The sequence below is a fragment of the Bos taurus genome, chromosome 12 (assembly GCF_002263795.3).
Source record: "Bos taurus isolate L1 Dominette 01449 registration number 42190680 breed Hereford chromosome 12, ARS-UCD2.0, whole genome shotgun sequence".
Lineage (NCBI taxonomy): Eukaryota > Metazoa > Chordata > Mammalia > Artiodactyla > Bovidae > Bos > Bos taurus.
The window spans coordinates 25681855-25696909 of record NC_037339.1 but is presented as its reverse complement, the minus strand read 5'-3'; the positions used below and the strand labels follow the sequence as shown (position 1 = coordinate 25696909).

Genomic DNA, 15055 nt, shown 5'->3' with positions numbered 1-15055 from the left:
TTTAGGACAGCTGTAAATCGCGTGCTAATTACGAAGGGAGGAGAGGACTCTGGGAGGCCTTCTACCTCAGAGGGCCAGGAGCAGAGCCAAGGGTATCACAGGGTGTGGGCACCACCGAACAGGCAGATGGCAAACACATCCTCGAGTGGGAGAATCCAAGTTGCTGTAACCACAGGGTCTGATGATGTCCGGGTTGTCTGAACCCCAGACCAGGAGTCTCAGAATAAATAGCAAAGCTTTCTTCTGGAGACCCCTGTCCTTGTCTTTAACATCTTCTGATCATAGTAAAAATGAAAATGGACAACAGAGTTTCCCTTTTCTTTTCTAAACCCCAGTGAAGTGCCCCAGTAAGTGTGGTGTTGGCACTTACTCAAGAAACATTTGAATGAACGATTTGGATGTGCAGGCAAGCTGGCAAGGACATCTGTCGCAGAGCTGGCGGCCAGCGTGAGTTTGGCTGGTCCAGCTGGCTGGGCGGGGCTCCCCGTCTTCCCTCGGTGCCCCTTCTGGAGCTGGGGAAGCTGGCTACCTTCGAAGACAAGGCAGAGCCTCTCTTGTGTGTAAGGAATTCCCCGGGATGCCGCTTTCCCTGTTACCCATTTACCTCCATGTGCAAAACTTCCTTAACTGAACGTTAGTCCCGCCCCGCTGGAACGCCCATCTCCCAGTTTCCTGACATGGCAGTATTACCCTCCTCAATCCCAGAGATGCCAGTAGCGTTTGACGTTTCTGTGTCGGGGCAATTTTTTTGTTTTTTCTGATGGCAGGTTTTTGGGGAAACTGCCAGCCTCATAAAACAAGGTAATGGTCCTTAGGAAACAATCACTTTAGCTATTGTTTCACAGCAGTTGCCCTGAAAGCCTAGAAAGGACCTAGCAATTTCACTGCAGAGGAGCAAAAGGCAAAACAACAGCCGCGGCGGCAGCGGCCGCATGTAGATGGCTGGGAAGGGGATCGCTAATTTTACAAGTGCTCCGAGATCCTCTGGCACCTTCATAGGACACCAGGGGACCTGGAATCACTTTTGCTGGCCGAGTTTTCAATCTCCTATCTCTGAACAACTCACGTAGGAAAGAACTTGATTCCGCTGTACATTTTTGCAATTTTCTCTCAGGTCAATATCACACGTGGGTTGCCTAATAGGACATCACTATAAAAAAAAAACAGCAGCTAATTTACAGGGTAGTGGATAAAACAACACTCTTCTCTGGAGAGCTGGGGCAGATAGGTGGAAGGATAAAGTCGGGCTGAGTGGTATTTGATTTCTTTGTGTATATCCGAGTCACTGGCCCAGGCGGGAAGGTAATATATGAAAAGGGACATTTTTGGAATAGTTGTTTTTGAATTATGCTCATGAAATAGACACTCTGCCACGAAGGACATGTGGGAAAGCTACACTCTGACTGCATGACTAATTTTTAAAGCCTTGCATAGAGAGAATTCCCCCCAAGAACACAGCTGGGTTATTCCTTCGTGGACTGAATGTGTCAATTATGAACTGAACTGAAATGAAATTTTACTCCATTGCGGCAGAGTGAACTGAGGAGTGGACATTGGAGCTCGGGCATTACGTAGTAGTTCATACACCAAGTACTATTCTTTTATTAACCTTTAAGAACATGTTTTACATAAAAACAGGCAACATCAAAAAAGCTCAGTTGATAAATGAACATAATATATCACAGATGATTTCATCCACATTAACCTACATTTATTAGCTTAAACTGAGAGATTAGGAAAAAAATCAGATCTCATTCCAGCTTTAATCATGGATACAAATCATTTGATAGTTACTTCATTAAGATTTTGAAAATCAAAGATTAACCTGTGCCATCTGATCCATGCAGCAATTGATAAATTCAGTATTTTCAAAGGAAACATTGAATTTTTTTTCTTGCACCAAATTGAAACCTTTCAGAAACTTGTTTAAATACATCAAGTTCCGAGCCCACCTTTTCAGTATGCATGAGCAAAATACTATTTAATTTCACACTCAACTAATCCTTTAATAATTTTCTTTCACCCAGAATGAAAAAGACTATTATTAATTTCCTAATAAAATTAAAAAAAAAATAGTTATCGAGGATATGACTCTAACCTTGGACCAGTTTCAATTTTAAAAAATTTTTTTCTAAGAATACATCAAAGATTAATGTCAATGGCCAGTGAGAAATTGTCCCTAGAGAACTATTCAAGGTCTTTTTCTTACCGCATTCAATTGGACTGGAATGAATTGCCATTATAGCATCTTTATCATCACTTTTAAAACCCTACTTTCTCTTAATACCAACAGTGAAGGCTTTTAGAACTATTATTTACTTTAAGTTAATAAAGTATATCACAGACAAAAATATACAATTTTACACTGAAGCAACATTAAGGGTCTCATGTCAGTGGGCCAAAAAAGAATGTCGAGGAAATTTACAGGTAGGATTTAATTACAGAGATTGCACTTCCTTTATGAAAAAGAATGAAACTAGAGCCCTCACTTGTCTCCAAGGGCAAGACATTGCAAACCCCGTGATCAAAACACCTGCCAGTTAGAAGCTCACTCACTGAAAAACGATCGCATAGCTTCAGCATTGAAGCCCATGAACGACGACAGCAGCAACACACACACAAAAAAAACCAAAGGGGGAAATAAAGACCACCTCACCCAGAGGCATCCTAAGCTTCTACACTGAATTTCCTGTTTCCCACCAGTTTATGACCCTTAATGTTACTGGATGGATGGTTGCATATTTGAGATGATTAAAAAATGAAAGACTGCTTTAAAAGCACCTCCTCCTCAAGTATGTAATTACATACAAATGAAAGATTCCTTCTGACAGTCCTAGGGACCCCATTTGTTACTGTTTCATGTATAAGCACCATTGAGCCAATTTTTAAAGCACATTTGCAGTGATCAAATGTGTTCTCAAGTTTCATTGATTTTTTTTTTTTGTCTTTAAACCAAAAAATGTGTGAAGTGTGTCCATTGATGCACGCCTTATCATATCTGAATTGACAAAAATGTTAATTTTGGAAGTGCTTTTAATCACTATTTTCCCCAACAGACTAGAATGGCTTCATGAAACTTGATTAAAGAAATCCGTATCTCCCAAAGAAGCACATATCTGACCCTCTATCACTGCATGCAAAATAAGGGTCTGTCTGAGAGTATTTTTTCCCCAAACTCCTAATGGAAATGGCAGACAACACACAGGAAAGGCTAACCCTTGAACTGACCAACTTCAAGTTTTAAAAAAATCTTTGATTGGATTCCCACCCCCACCCCTCCCAAATCATGTAGCAGTTTAAAAAATTAATGATTTACAAATTATAGAAAAGATATGTTATCTACAATATATGCCAGGTGACTCATTAATTTTTTTTTAACCCATACCCAAATGAATAATTATATTAAACTACCATCTTGGATCATGGTGCTTTCCACAATTCTGAAATTACAAGGAAAGAGGGGAGACATACCAGATTTTCTTTTTTTTCTTTTTGGTTATTCTTTTCTCTGCAGAATTGGGCAGAGAAAAGAAGGCAGTGAACCTTCATTCTTTGGAACAGGCCCTCTATAGCAAACTTCAGCCTGGGGCACCTTTTTATGATCAAATTAAAAACCTTTGAAATCAGAAGTTTATCATGGAAATGCTGACAGATCCTGACCCAGAGAAGGGCTATCGGGCAACACAATAATATGAAGAAAGCTCTCCCTCAAGCACAGTTGCCCTTCAGCACGGGGACAGAGTTGTGTAATGGGTGCCACTGGCCAGCAGACAGCCATGATTTAACGTGCGTGAGCCTTGGTCACACAGTAGCTCTGTGACCCTCTGTTAAGCCAATTTTTCTTTTCTTTTCTTTTTTCCAACTGAAATATGCCTCAAAGGGTAAAGGATTGCAATTTTAGCCTTCATTTATGGATATATTGCTTTCTTTCAACAATATCTGACGGGCCTGTTGAGCACCACCCATGGGGGTGCTGAGCAGGTTCTAGGAAGGTCTCACTGAATACAGAACACCAAGCATTTTCAGTAGTTTATTTGCATTTTTTTCTCTGCTCATTTTAGTATGCACCACGTGTAAAATCAGATGAGGGCTACAGAAAAAACATTTTCAATGACCGAAATCTTACTTTTCCTTCTAACGATATGGAGCAAATCACATATGCATTGATTATGAGAATAAATGGTTTCTGCTACAGTGCTGAGAAAAAAAAAATGTGTTCATCAATATGAACGGTTCTCATCTACAGAGATGGTTTACATGATGCAAGTAATGAAAGAGTTTTTCCTTAACTAGTCTACTACCAAAACTGAAACAAAATGAATCTTAAAATTCCCCTTGAAAATACCATATGGTTGGTCATGTATCAATAGAGGAAAGACAGTCCCCATCACCAGGCCACCACCATAAAAGCTATATTAAATACATAGAAAAGAAAAATATGGGGACACTTGTGGCAATGAGTAAATTGATAAGTACAGAGATACACTGCCATAATGGTACATATTTATTCTCTAATAAAGTGAAATAAAAAATAAGATCAATTTGGTTATAGAAATTCCTTAAAGAACACCACCACTTAATTATTTCAAACTTGAACTATCCCAAGAATGTCGTGAAAAAAATTAGCACTGGCTAAGAAGCAAAAGCAGTCTGGGTACACCCACGTAATCAGCATGCCTTGTGCTTGTCTGTTAACCCTCTGAGTACATCTCTGACATTCAGGATCTCGATAGCTTAGTGCTGAAAAGATTGCATTCCATCTGATTACTCAATATTTCTACTTGACAGGTCTCATTCCACTATTTATTCAGCATAGATCATTCAAATTCTGCAGCGATGCGCTGGGATCCCCATGCTGAACGGCCCTGCATTCTTCCGAGCGGCCCCTCTGCAGTGTTATGGGAAACACGCCACAGCTTTACACAGTCCACAGTCCTTCAAGACTTGGGTGAAAAAGGCCTGAGCCATGCACTGTAAGGTATGTACACTAGATGCTGGCATCATACACACAATGCCCATGGAAAAAGCAGTAATTAATTCAGAGAAAGAAAGTGAAGTAAAGTGAAAGTTGCTCAGTTGTGTCCAACTCTTTGTGACCCCATGGACTATACAGTCCATGGAATTCTCCAGGCCAGAATACTGGAGTGGGTAGCCTTTCCCTTCTCTAGGGGATCTTCCCAACCCAGGGATCAAGTCCAGGTCTCCCGCATTGCAGGTGGATTCTTTCCCAGCTGAGCCACAAGGGAAGCCCAAGAATACTGGAGTGGGTAGCCTATTCCTTCTCCAGGGGATCTTCCTGACCCAGGAATAGAACTGGGGTCTCCTGCATTGCAGGCAGATTCTTTACCAACTGAGCTACCAGGGAGGCCCAAGGAAAACCACAGTCTTACCGCAGGTAGGTCTCCGCACATAGGCTTTCTTCATATTCACACATTTATAACTGAGGCCAATCTAGGAACCTGCTCCTTCGTCTTACTTTGAATAGTGCTTTGCTTTCTAAAGAACTCTAGTTCTAGAGAAAGCAGTAATTTCTGACCAGTTCTGAGTACTTTACTGTATGGAATCTGCCTACACCATACCTTCCTGGCATCCTGCCCGCCCCCTCTTCGCCAGAAAACCCAACTGATTTGTGCTACTTTGTGATGTTGTGTGTCAGATTTCAGGACTCTCTTAAAAAACAGGTGGGGGTGCTCTCAGTAAATGACCCAATATTTACATGGCAAGACAACACAGAAGAGATAAACCTAAAGGTGAAAGAGTCAAAAACTTGGGGGGGGGCAGCGAGGGGCGGGGTGGGGACCATGGTGCAGAAGTCATGGCATGCTGTGATTTTTAGATCGATAGTAATAGAGACCATACATTTATCAGCTGAAGAGTAAAAGGTGGCCACTGAAGACCGATCTGTGTCTGAACTGACTATGGGAGTGCTGCACACACATTTCAAGACTTTCAGGTGTCGAAGTACATCTCAGAGCAGAGACAGTGAGTGCTGTCCAGCCATCTAGATGCAAATTTCATGAGCCATCATGGTTGTCTTCCCGGCCAGGGAGCGAAGCAAACCTCAGGAGGACATTTGAGTTGGGACAAACCCTGCCTTGCCAAACACCCCGGCCAGCCTCTTCCCTAAGCACCTAAGCAGTGACCGCAGGCTGCTGCGGGCCCCCATTCCAAGCATAACACACTCCAGGGGAGACACAGGGCTAGGGAGAAAGATTTGGAAACAGGAGTAAAATACAGCTGTTGGACAGGACTTGGACCAAAGAAAGAAAACAGCATCTCTCTCTGGACAGCTAAAGACAGTGCTATATAAAGGTCATCCTAGGGAGCGGAGGTTTTATCCTCAGGGATACCCTCTAGCTCTCCCATTCTGTTCTCCCTGAGACTATATGTAAGTAACCTAAAGGTGCACGTGGAATCATCTCACCGATGGTTTATTAAAAAGCATTTTGAGAATATTCTAGACTGCTGGTCCACTCTGCTTTCTCCTTGGCCACCTTGCAAAGCACTTGCCTCTGGGCGCCTAGTCCCGGGCGCTGCTCCTGTGTATGGACTTCATGTTGTGTGTGTGGACTTCATACTCTGTGTGGATCTCACACTGAAGACTGAACTGCGTGAAAAAAGCAGATGAGACAAAGAACAGGGTCTTGTTGCCTCTTCCTGTTTGACATTCCAGCCCTGTAGAGCACCTGGCAATTTATTGCTCTTTTCCACCAGTTTGTTTGTTTTTTTTTCCTGTAGATGTTTCATACTGAGCAGGCAGACCCTGACTCACCAAGTACAGGGCAAGCTATGGTGACTTCCTGAGGGTCTGCACTGGCAGCAGTAGCAGCTGAAGTGGAAGCAGCATTTCTGGGGCGTCATCAGCACGTCTTCATATGGAGGTGATTTGGGGGAGGGGGGCCACCGTCTATATCCTGGGTCAGGCTGTTGGCCACAGACCCAGGTCCCTTCACTTGGGATGCAGGACTCAGGGAAGCTGGCAGTTAGACCTCTTTCTTTAAAAAAGCCCCTTTCTTAATAGGATTGTGAAGAGGAAAGGGATGCTGATGCTTAAGTTATAAACCTGCCATGTTCTAAACCCACAAAAAAAGGACAAGCAAGACAGCATGCTAGACGCTCTTCCTGTCTGGACATCTCAGCATCTAATAACCTCTTAATCTCTAGCAAAATCAAGAAACATGTGCATATAAATCCAGAGGCCCGAAAGATTCCCTCAAGCATTCTCCATAAAATCCCATGCACTCAGAGGGTTAACACGTGCTATGTTACATACTGCAGAGCCTAGCTCCACTGATGAAAACATTCATTGCTTCTACATTTTAAAAGTCGCAAAATAGCCTTAACCCTTTGAGGACCCAATTAGCAGCAAGTTGTCATCTTCACCAACAACATGTCACAGTCTCATTCAGCAAAAGGGAAATCGCTACAAGGATACCAGAAAAACACACTGTTCTGCTCGGCCATTCAAGCATTGAGTGCTAGGTAGATCAGATGAAACTGTTTGACATAAATTTGGGGGTGGGGGAAACAAACCTCAGAGTCTCAAAGGGTTAAGCTAGGACTTCGAGTAAAAGGGTCTTATTAAAAGGGCGAGTTTGGGGAGCGAACAGTCTCGGAGGAGCTCGGCGAGTAGTCTTCCGACTCCGAGTTGAGTTCCGGCGGAGCTGGCTGGGCCTTGTACCGGCTCCTCACATCCGGGTTGCGTCTTCGTCGGAAAACCTGCCTCTCCTTATCAAGAGCGGTGGTCTAGCAGGGGCATAAAATGAGAAAGAGGACAATTAGGCCGAAGGAAACGGCAAACACACACACACACACACACACACACACACACACACACACACACACAGACGCACGACACTTTCTGGAACTTTCTGAAGTCAGAAAAATATGCTGGCTAAAGTTAACCGTCCACAATGGCTCACTTACGGTGCCCACAGTCACCACTGCTGGGGTGCCCTCTGCTCCCCCAGATGCAGCTCCTGCGAGCCCCTCGTGGTGACATCGCAGGCACAGGCAGGATGGATGATGTTCAGCCTCTCGCCCGCCCTCCCTAGACTTCCCTGAGCTCCACATCTGTGACCCTTGGTTGCTCCCAGCCTATCCAGAGACCCCCCTTCCCCCAGCCCCGCCGGTAAACGGGAGCCCAGGGCTTGTGCGCCTGACATGCGAGGACACCGGGCAGTGCCTCGTTCATCAACATGCAGCTCCAGGCAGCTGTATAATAAAAGACGAGAGGTGATGAAGTTGTCAGACACGGAAACTGAGCCACAAGCTCATCCCTTTATTTTAGCACCTCCTCATTCTAAATGATCTTATTATCTGTTGACGAGGGAGTGTGGGAAGGGTGGGTTTAATTTGAATGAACCAGCTCTGACGTTGAAAACTGCTCTGAATGCAATTAAACCTGATGGAAACCTTCCCATGGATTTCCCTCTACAAAGTTCGTTTTCACTGTAGTACATGGGAATCTACGGAACTGAGGTTCAGCGTCAGGGACTCCAACTCCTGCCTCCTTTTCCGGAGGAAACCTCGGATCGTCTCCAGGATGTGCTCTGGAAGTTATTATGACATCAGGATTGGGAAGGGCATGGCTTCATTACAGATTTTAATGGGTGTGAGCAGGATGGCTCATTACAGAGAAACCTTACACAGAGAGCAGGAGAGCAGGTACAAAGCCTGAAGAAAAATACAGAACACACATAAAAGTTTGAAGGCATCCTTGTTTGAAAGTCCCTCTTTAAAAGGATGTAGCCTGGAGGTTATTCTGCTTTTAAGAGATTACTTTTCCTCTACAGGGATATATACCACCATTTTTCCTCTTGGAAATTTACTGTTAACTTCTTCAAAGAACAGAGATAAATTTATAGCCGGCCGGGTTCTGAGAACAAAGTGAAAACTAAGCCCCTCATACAACTGCAGTGTAGCCTTAGAGCAATCTTAGATCTAAAATGGGGCAATCAAAGTTACAAAATGAAGTAATAAAGAGAGAAAGAGAGGCAGTGTGTAGAACCAGTACAGTAAATGGCTTCGTTAGGCTGAACCGCTTGGCTTTAAAAACTACCCACATGTTGAGTAACAGTGTTGTAAATTGATGAGGAAGATAAACTTTAATAATTCCCTTCTCATTTCACTGGATTTTTAATACAATAATTCAATAAGTATTGAAATGTCTACCTTTGATTCACCAACCTGTAGAACTTTTAAGGGCCCTCACGTACTTATACGTGAGGCCCTCTTGGTCTTATGCCCGCCGACTTTTTGATATTTTTCAGCATCATAAACTTAAATCCCTAACTTTATTTAAAACATTGTAAAGTTACAACACATGGTATTTTGCTTTCAAAGCAAACTGAAAATGTTCTGTTTGTGTAGAGTTGAACATAAAAAAGCAGGAGTCTATTTAGTCTGACGTACATAAACACCACTCTGTAGTTAAGTCCAGAGTAATATAAACTCTTCTCTTGGTTATAAAAAATATTTCTACCTTCTTGAGAAAGAAAAAATCACTGGCATCAAACACCTACTGACTAGCAGACAGGTTCCCCAGTGTTGCCGAGAAAATTGCATGTTGGATTTTGAGTTAGATATTTGGAGTCCTGCTCAGTCCACGGGAGAAGGCAATGGCACCCCACTCCAGTACTCTTGCCTGGAAAATCCCATGGACGGAGGAGCCTGGTAGGCTGCAGTCCATGGGGTCACGAAGAGTCGGACACGACTGAGCGACTTTCCTTTCACTTTTCACTTTCATGCATTGGAGAAGGAAATGGCAACCCACTCCAGTGTTCTTGCCTGGAGAATCCCAGGGACGGGGGAGCCTGTGGGCTGCCGTCTATGGGGTCGCACAGAGTCGGACACGACTGACGTGACTTAGCAGCAGCAGTAGCTCAGTCCACTGCTGGTTGTGGGAACCATTTACTCAGTTCTCAGGTAAATAAGAAGCAAGAATAACCCCGCTCCCTGCCGCCCTCCTGAGTTGTTAAAAGGTAAAAACAGAAGTGCACATGCTCTCGAAATAGCAAAGACTCCCAGAAATATAAGGTGGAGGTTTGTTTGTTCTCTTTACAATGTAAGATGTTTTAAAATGAAGGAACTGCAGGTCAGAGGAAAGCGATGCAGAACCCAGCTCACATTAGAATGTAGAGTGCATTCTCTCCCTCACTAGCACCTTCTCCACATCTGCCTCATTTCCCCATCATGGACTCAACCACTCCAAGTTGCTCTTGGCGGCAGCCACTGACAGGCGATTTCTACTCCGACACCGCAATGCCCTGTCTGTGCACTCACAGCTTGGATGGCACCATTCCCTTAGGTTCACGTTCACTTCTCCAGATGCTCTCAGGGGCAAATCATATTCTCTTCCTTCCTTGTCCCTCTGCCTGGCCAGCCCTTTGCTCTGTCCCACTTAAGTGGTCAGTTCTGGCCCCTCCTGCCACCTTCTCTAGTGAGCAGCTTTTAAACGCTGGCCTTTGTTGCTAGGCCCCGGTGCTCAGATGCTCCTAGGCTTTCAGTTGTGCTGAGTCACCAGGATCTTGACAGCAGCTCCTGGGCTTCCCTGGTGGCTCAGAGGGTAAAGCATCTGCCTACAATGCGGGAGACCCGGGTTCGATCCCTGGGTTGGGAAGATCGCCTGGAGAAGGCAATGGCAACCCACTCCAGTACTCTTGCCTGGAAAATCCCATGGACTGAGAAGCCTGGTAGGCTACAGTCCATGGGGTCCCAAAGGGTCGGACACGACTGAGCGACTTCACTTTCACTTTCTATTGTTGAAAACACAGCATGTCACGATCACAGGTCATGGAAAAGGGTGTGATGGTTGTTTCTGCTGTATGTATAGACTCCACATTGAGAAAGCATTTGTAAAGCGTTCTTTGCCCGGGGCCTTGCCTGGGCCCAGGCATGCGGAGAGACCCGCCCCTGTCACCAAGGAGGAACAAAACTCGGTTCTCCTCCCGGCTCAGGCAGCTTCTTCCCACTGATTCTAAAGTCTATTGAAACAGAACTCGAAGGAGCCACTGCACTCCAGGGGTTGCCTTCTTCAGTCCCCAGCCACAGTGAGCTGGGGAGGAGACACAGACCACAGGCAGCATCCAAGGCCAAAAGCCCAGGGCTTTCCCATGCCAGAGACCCGAGGACTCTCTCAGGGACAGCAGGCCAGGGTTCCCCGCGTGTACAGTCCCATTCTGGGCCTGTGAACTTCGAGGGACACCTGGGCATGATGACAGGTGGGCAGTTTCCAACCCACCCAGATCTGCTCAATATTCTCAAAGGCTCCACAAGCAGGGTTTAGGGCTCCCAACACACTTGCCCTCAGAGATGATCCAGAGGACGTCACTGCCCCCAGGCCTCTGCTCCCTGGGCCCCTGCTCACTCTGCTTCCGCCTTGAGGGACTGAGCTTCACTTTAAGAACTTCTCTGCATTCCCATGAAGCCCAGCACAGCTATCACCGCGCATCCTGCCTGCACCGTGACCGACTCTGAGGCAGTCTTCCCTGCCACTCTGCGGACGCTGTGGAGGGCAGGATCAGGTCTGGGCATCCTGTCTGTGTCTCCACAGTTCACAGCACAAAGAAGATGCTCTCAGACGTGCAGCTTTTGAACTGTGGGCAAGTACAACAGAGGTCCTGGGACTTCCCTCCTCCTGCACACCCAACCCCCGGGCTGTCCCGCACCCAGCTGACAGGTCAGTCTGCCCACGACTGATTTATTTACAGTTCCTCATGCAGTCAAACTCCTTGTCCTAGAAGTCACAATGTGCTTACAATAAATTTTCCAGCATCTAGTTCTTAATATCACTCAAAATAATCCTGTGATGTCAGGAGACCCAGTGTCCCCATTAGCAGACACAGCACCCGCTTGTTCTGTTTATAGTTAACCATGCCCGTTTCCCTTCAGACATCCCCCGCTCCCGCAATCTGTGGTCCCAGTGAAGGGCACCCTACCTCCATCTCAGAGGGTGGGGCAGGGCTGGCTTGTGACCCAGAAGCAAGCCTGTGCTGACTGCGTTCCCCAGGACCTGTGGTTGTTCAGGATGGGCACCCCACCCAGTTCCTAGGCCAGAGGAGACTACCCAGTGATTTGGACTCACAGTGACTCCCAGCTGAGAGGGTGGCCAGGCTGGAGGTCGTACCATGTGAAGCTCCAGACTGAAGCCATTACAGGGAGGCAAAGAGGAGGGGTGGAAAGACAGCCAGGCTGCTGACAACTGAGTCCACCCATGACTGAAGCCACAGCCAGCCTCTGAACCTCTCAGGTTGTATAAAATCATACTTCTCCTTTTTGCTGAAAGCCAGTTGGGTTTGGGTTTTCTTCACGTGAGACCCCAACAGTGCTAACTGATAGCTCTCTGCAGGTGCTTCAGTCATGCTCGCCTCTGCATCTTGGCTTAAGGTGTTCACCAACCTGACATCACCCTCTCTCGCTTCCTGCCCACTCACATTTCTGTTTTCTAAGATTCGATCAAATCTCACCTTCTCCATCACACTTTTTTCTTTCTAAATTCCTCAGGCAAGTGTTGTCTTGACCAGACTTTGGACATTTACTACACCCAGGTCTTTTCTGTGCATCGTTTCCAAATCCTATGCAAGCTCCTTCTTTGCATTTTCCAGACTGCCTAGCCAATTGTGGCACACATCGAAGGGTATATTAAATATCTCTTAGCTAATACAAAATTATGTTGTTTTAGATGATTATATACTTTCTGAATAACAACAAAACAGAACTCCAAGCAACTCTATAGTATAAAAGAATAAGAAGTTAAAGATATTGTGAGTCTTAATATTTAAGAATGCAGTTTATGTTTTAGATATGATCAAATGCTTACATCAGATAAAGTTAATAATCTCTGATACTCCTATTTATCCACTAAATAACCTTGGATCGTGGTCCAGTGTCTTATCACAATAAGCTCTGTCATATATGATCTCTTTGGAATTTTAATTGTGCCTATAAAATTAACTTTCCTCTAAAATCTGCGTTGCTCAAGTTTTTCAGCTAAGTTCTGTAGCCCCTACAGGTAGTTAAGGACAGATGAATTCTGCAAAGAAGAATAATACGCCAATACATAATTTTTAAGAGCAATGCTACAAAAATATTTATTATCCAATTGGTAATTTTCTCCCCAGAAAACATTCATAACTTTCCCTTTAAAGTGCTGCCTCATAGATTTAAATTCCAGGCTCTTTCAACCATTTCTGAAAGCCTGCTCTCCTCTTTCTCAATCACAAACATTTCCCAGATATCAAGCAAATAGGGTCTCTCCTCCCTAATGCCTGTCTTTATAAGGTAAGGTTGTCCCCAGCCTTGATGTTCCATTAAAACTTAAGACTTTCTAACGGATTTGTTATTTCATGAGTTTATTTTGCTCACAGTTTGCAGCTCATACAATAGACATGGATGGACTTGCTGTGGAATTCCCAAGTGTTTCCTCAGTAAGTTATCACTTCATTAAACGCTCGTAAGAAAATCTGAAGCCTGCATTATCACATTTTGGTGCTAATTATTACAGGTTAGAGGTGAGCAAGCAATCTCTTGAGATGCTGGAGCTGGCCAGTAGTAACCACATAGGAAGCTCTGATCTAGCTATTTTACACACGTACCCAATGATGACAGCTGTGGTGCGCGGGGCTACAGCCAGCTAACAGCGGACTGGGGGATCCTGATAAACAGAACCAACAACGGACCAAAGGACCATATCATTTATATGGAGTCACAAATACACTCGTGTTCTACACAGAAGAGACTCTCCACGCTCCTACCTCAGACTGCAAGCCCTTGCTGATCAGGGTGTCCTGAGGAGCTGCTGCATGAAATGTGAAACCCGAGGAATGGTAAAATCATGCCGGTTACCTCAGCAGCTCATGGGCAGACGCACATAGCAGTTGGAGCTCGTAAAGAAATTCAGACTGACCATGTTTTGGTGCATGCCGTAACACCAGGCATGCGAATGAGAGACAGTGCTTGAATAAGACCAAGGAAATGTATCCCAACAACAGATTCACCGAATGAGTTTGGCCAATGGCGGCTTCTGTTCACAGTAAAACTAGACAGTACTCAGATTTTTGAAATCCTTCTTTCTGATCTCGAATTTGGAAAGCAGCATGAACACCTAGGCTGTACCCACCTGGCCTATGTTATGGGAAAAATACAGCATGGGGGGGGGGGCGGAAGGTCAGAAATGAAGTGAGAGCAGGAGACGGGGCGTGACTTTGTTTTTGCCAGGTTGAGTCACCCACATCTGTGCAATGCTTGCCTTGCCTGGTAGCTGTAGCCTAAGCCCCTTGGTAGCAGCAGCAGGGGGAAGTGGGGAGAGCCGGCCTTCTGTCCTGCCTCAGCTGATTATGTGACCCTGGGCACATTTCCTAACCACCACGTCGGTTGAGCTATTTCGCAGTGCAGAGAATGACGGGAGGTACTACAGTGCCTCACCCCCAGGGGAATTCCCACCTATGAAATGCCATGAATATGCTTAATATCACCATCAATCTACTAGAACGGGTTCTGTTTTTCTCTCAGTAAACAACAGGCCTTCTGTCTGTGGATCAAAAATATTTGTCATGCAGGACCTGCAAGAGATACACCTCATTTAAGTTTGGAGGCGATGCTTTCTGATGTGGCAGTAATTATTGGATCTAAGTAACTGCATTTTTCAGAGGCAAGCAGTGACTGTTTCTCCTTTTTTACATTTCTAAATTTATTGCTAGCCATCACAAACAGTCTTCATTTCATTAATAAAAGAACATTATCGTGCATGTTGCCTTTGAGCCCATCCATTATTCATACCACCTAGGAGAGTGAGCCGGGGATGCAGCTGTTAGGGCATTAATCTCAGGAACCCTCTCCTTCGCTCGCCCTTACTCTGTGGGGACTGAGTTACGATTCGCTTGCCACTTTGGAAATGTTTTGCTTGCTAGTAAAATTAAGCTGACACCTCAATTGATATATCACCCTACTCATTTCTCTTTTTTTTGGTTCGCAGCCATACTTATTATGGTTTTATTTTGTTTTGCTTTAATACCCTTTTGGGGTCTCGCCAGGAGTTGTACAGTATCTGGACTAA

General features: G+C 44.9%; 1 protein-coding gene across 4 annotated transcripts in view; it reads right to left on the bottom strand.

Moving 5' to 3' along the window:
* Window positions 1-1572: 1572 nt before the first annotated feature.
* The window catches only part of DCLK1 (doublecortin like kinase 1), a 354917-nt gene continuing 341434 nt past the window's right edge, over window positions 1573-15055 (bottom strand). For 3 of the 4 annotated variants that reach the window (XM_010810737.4, XM_024999951.2, XM_010810739.2), the window contains one exon: window positions 1573-7746. In XM_010810737.4, the coding sequence (XP_010809039.1) occupies window positions 7689-7746 (58 nt within the window). In that variant the 3' untranslated portion in view covers window positions 1573-7688. The remainder of the gene's footprint in view (window positions 7747-15055) is intronic. The other variant, NM_001434816.1, reaches the window with a different exon arrangement.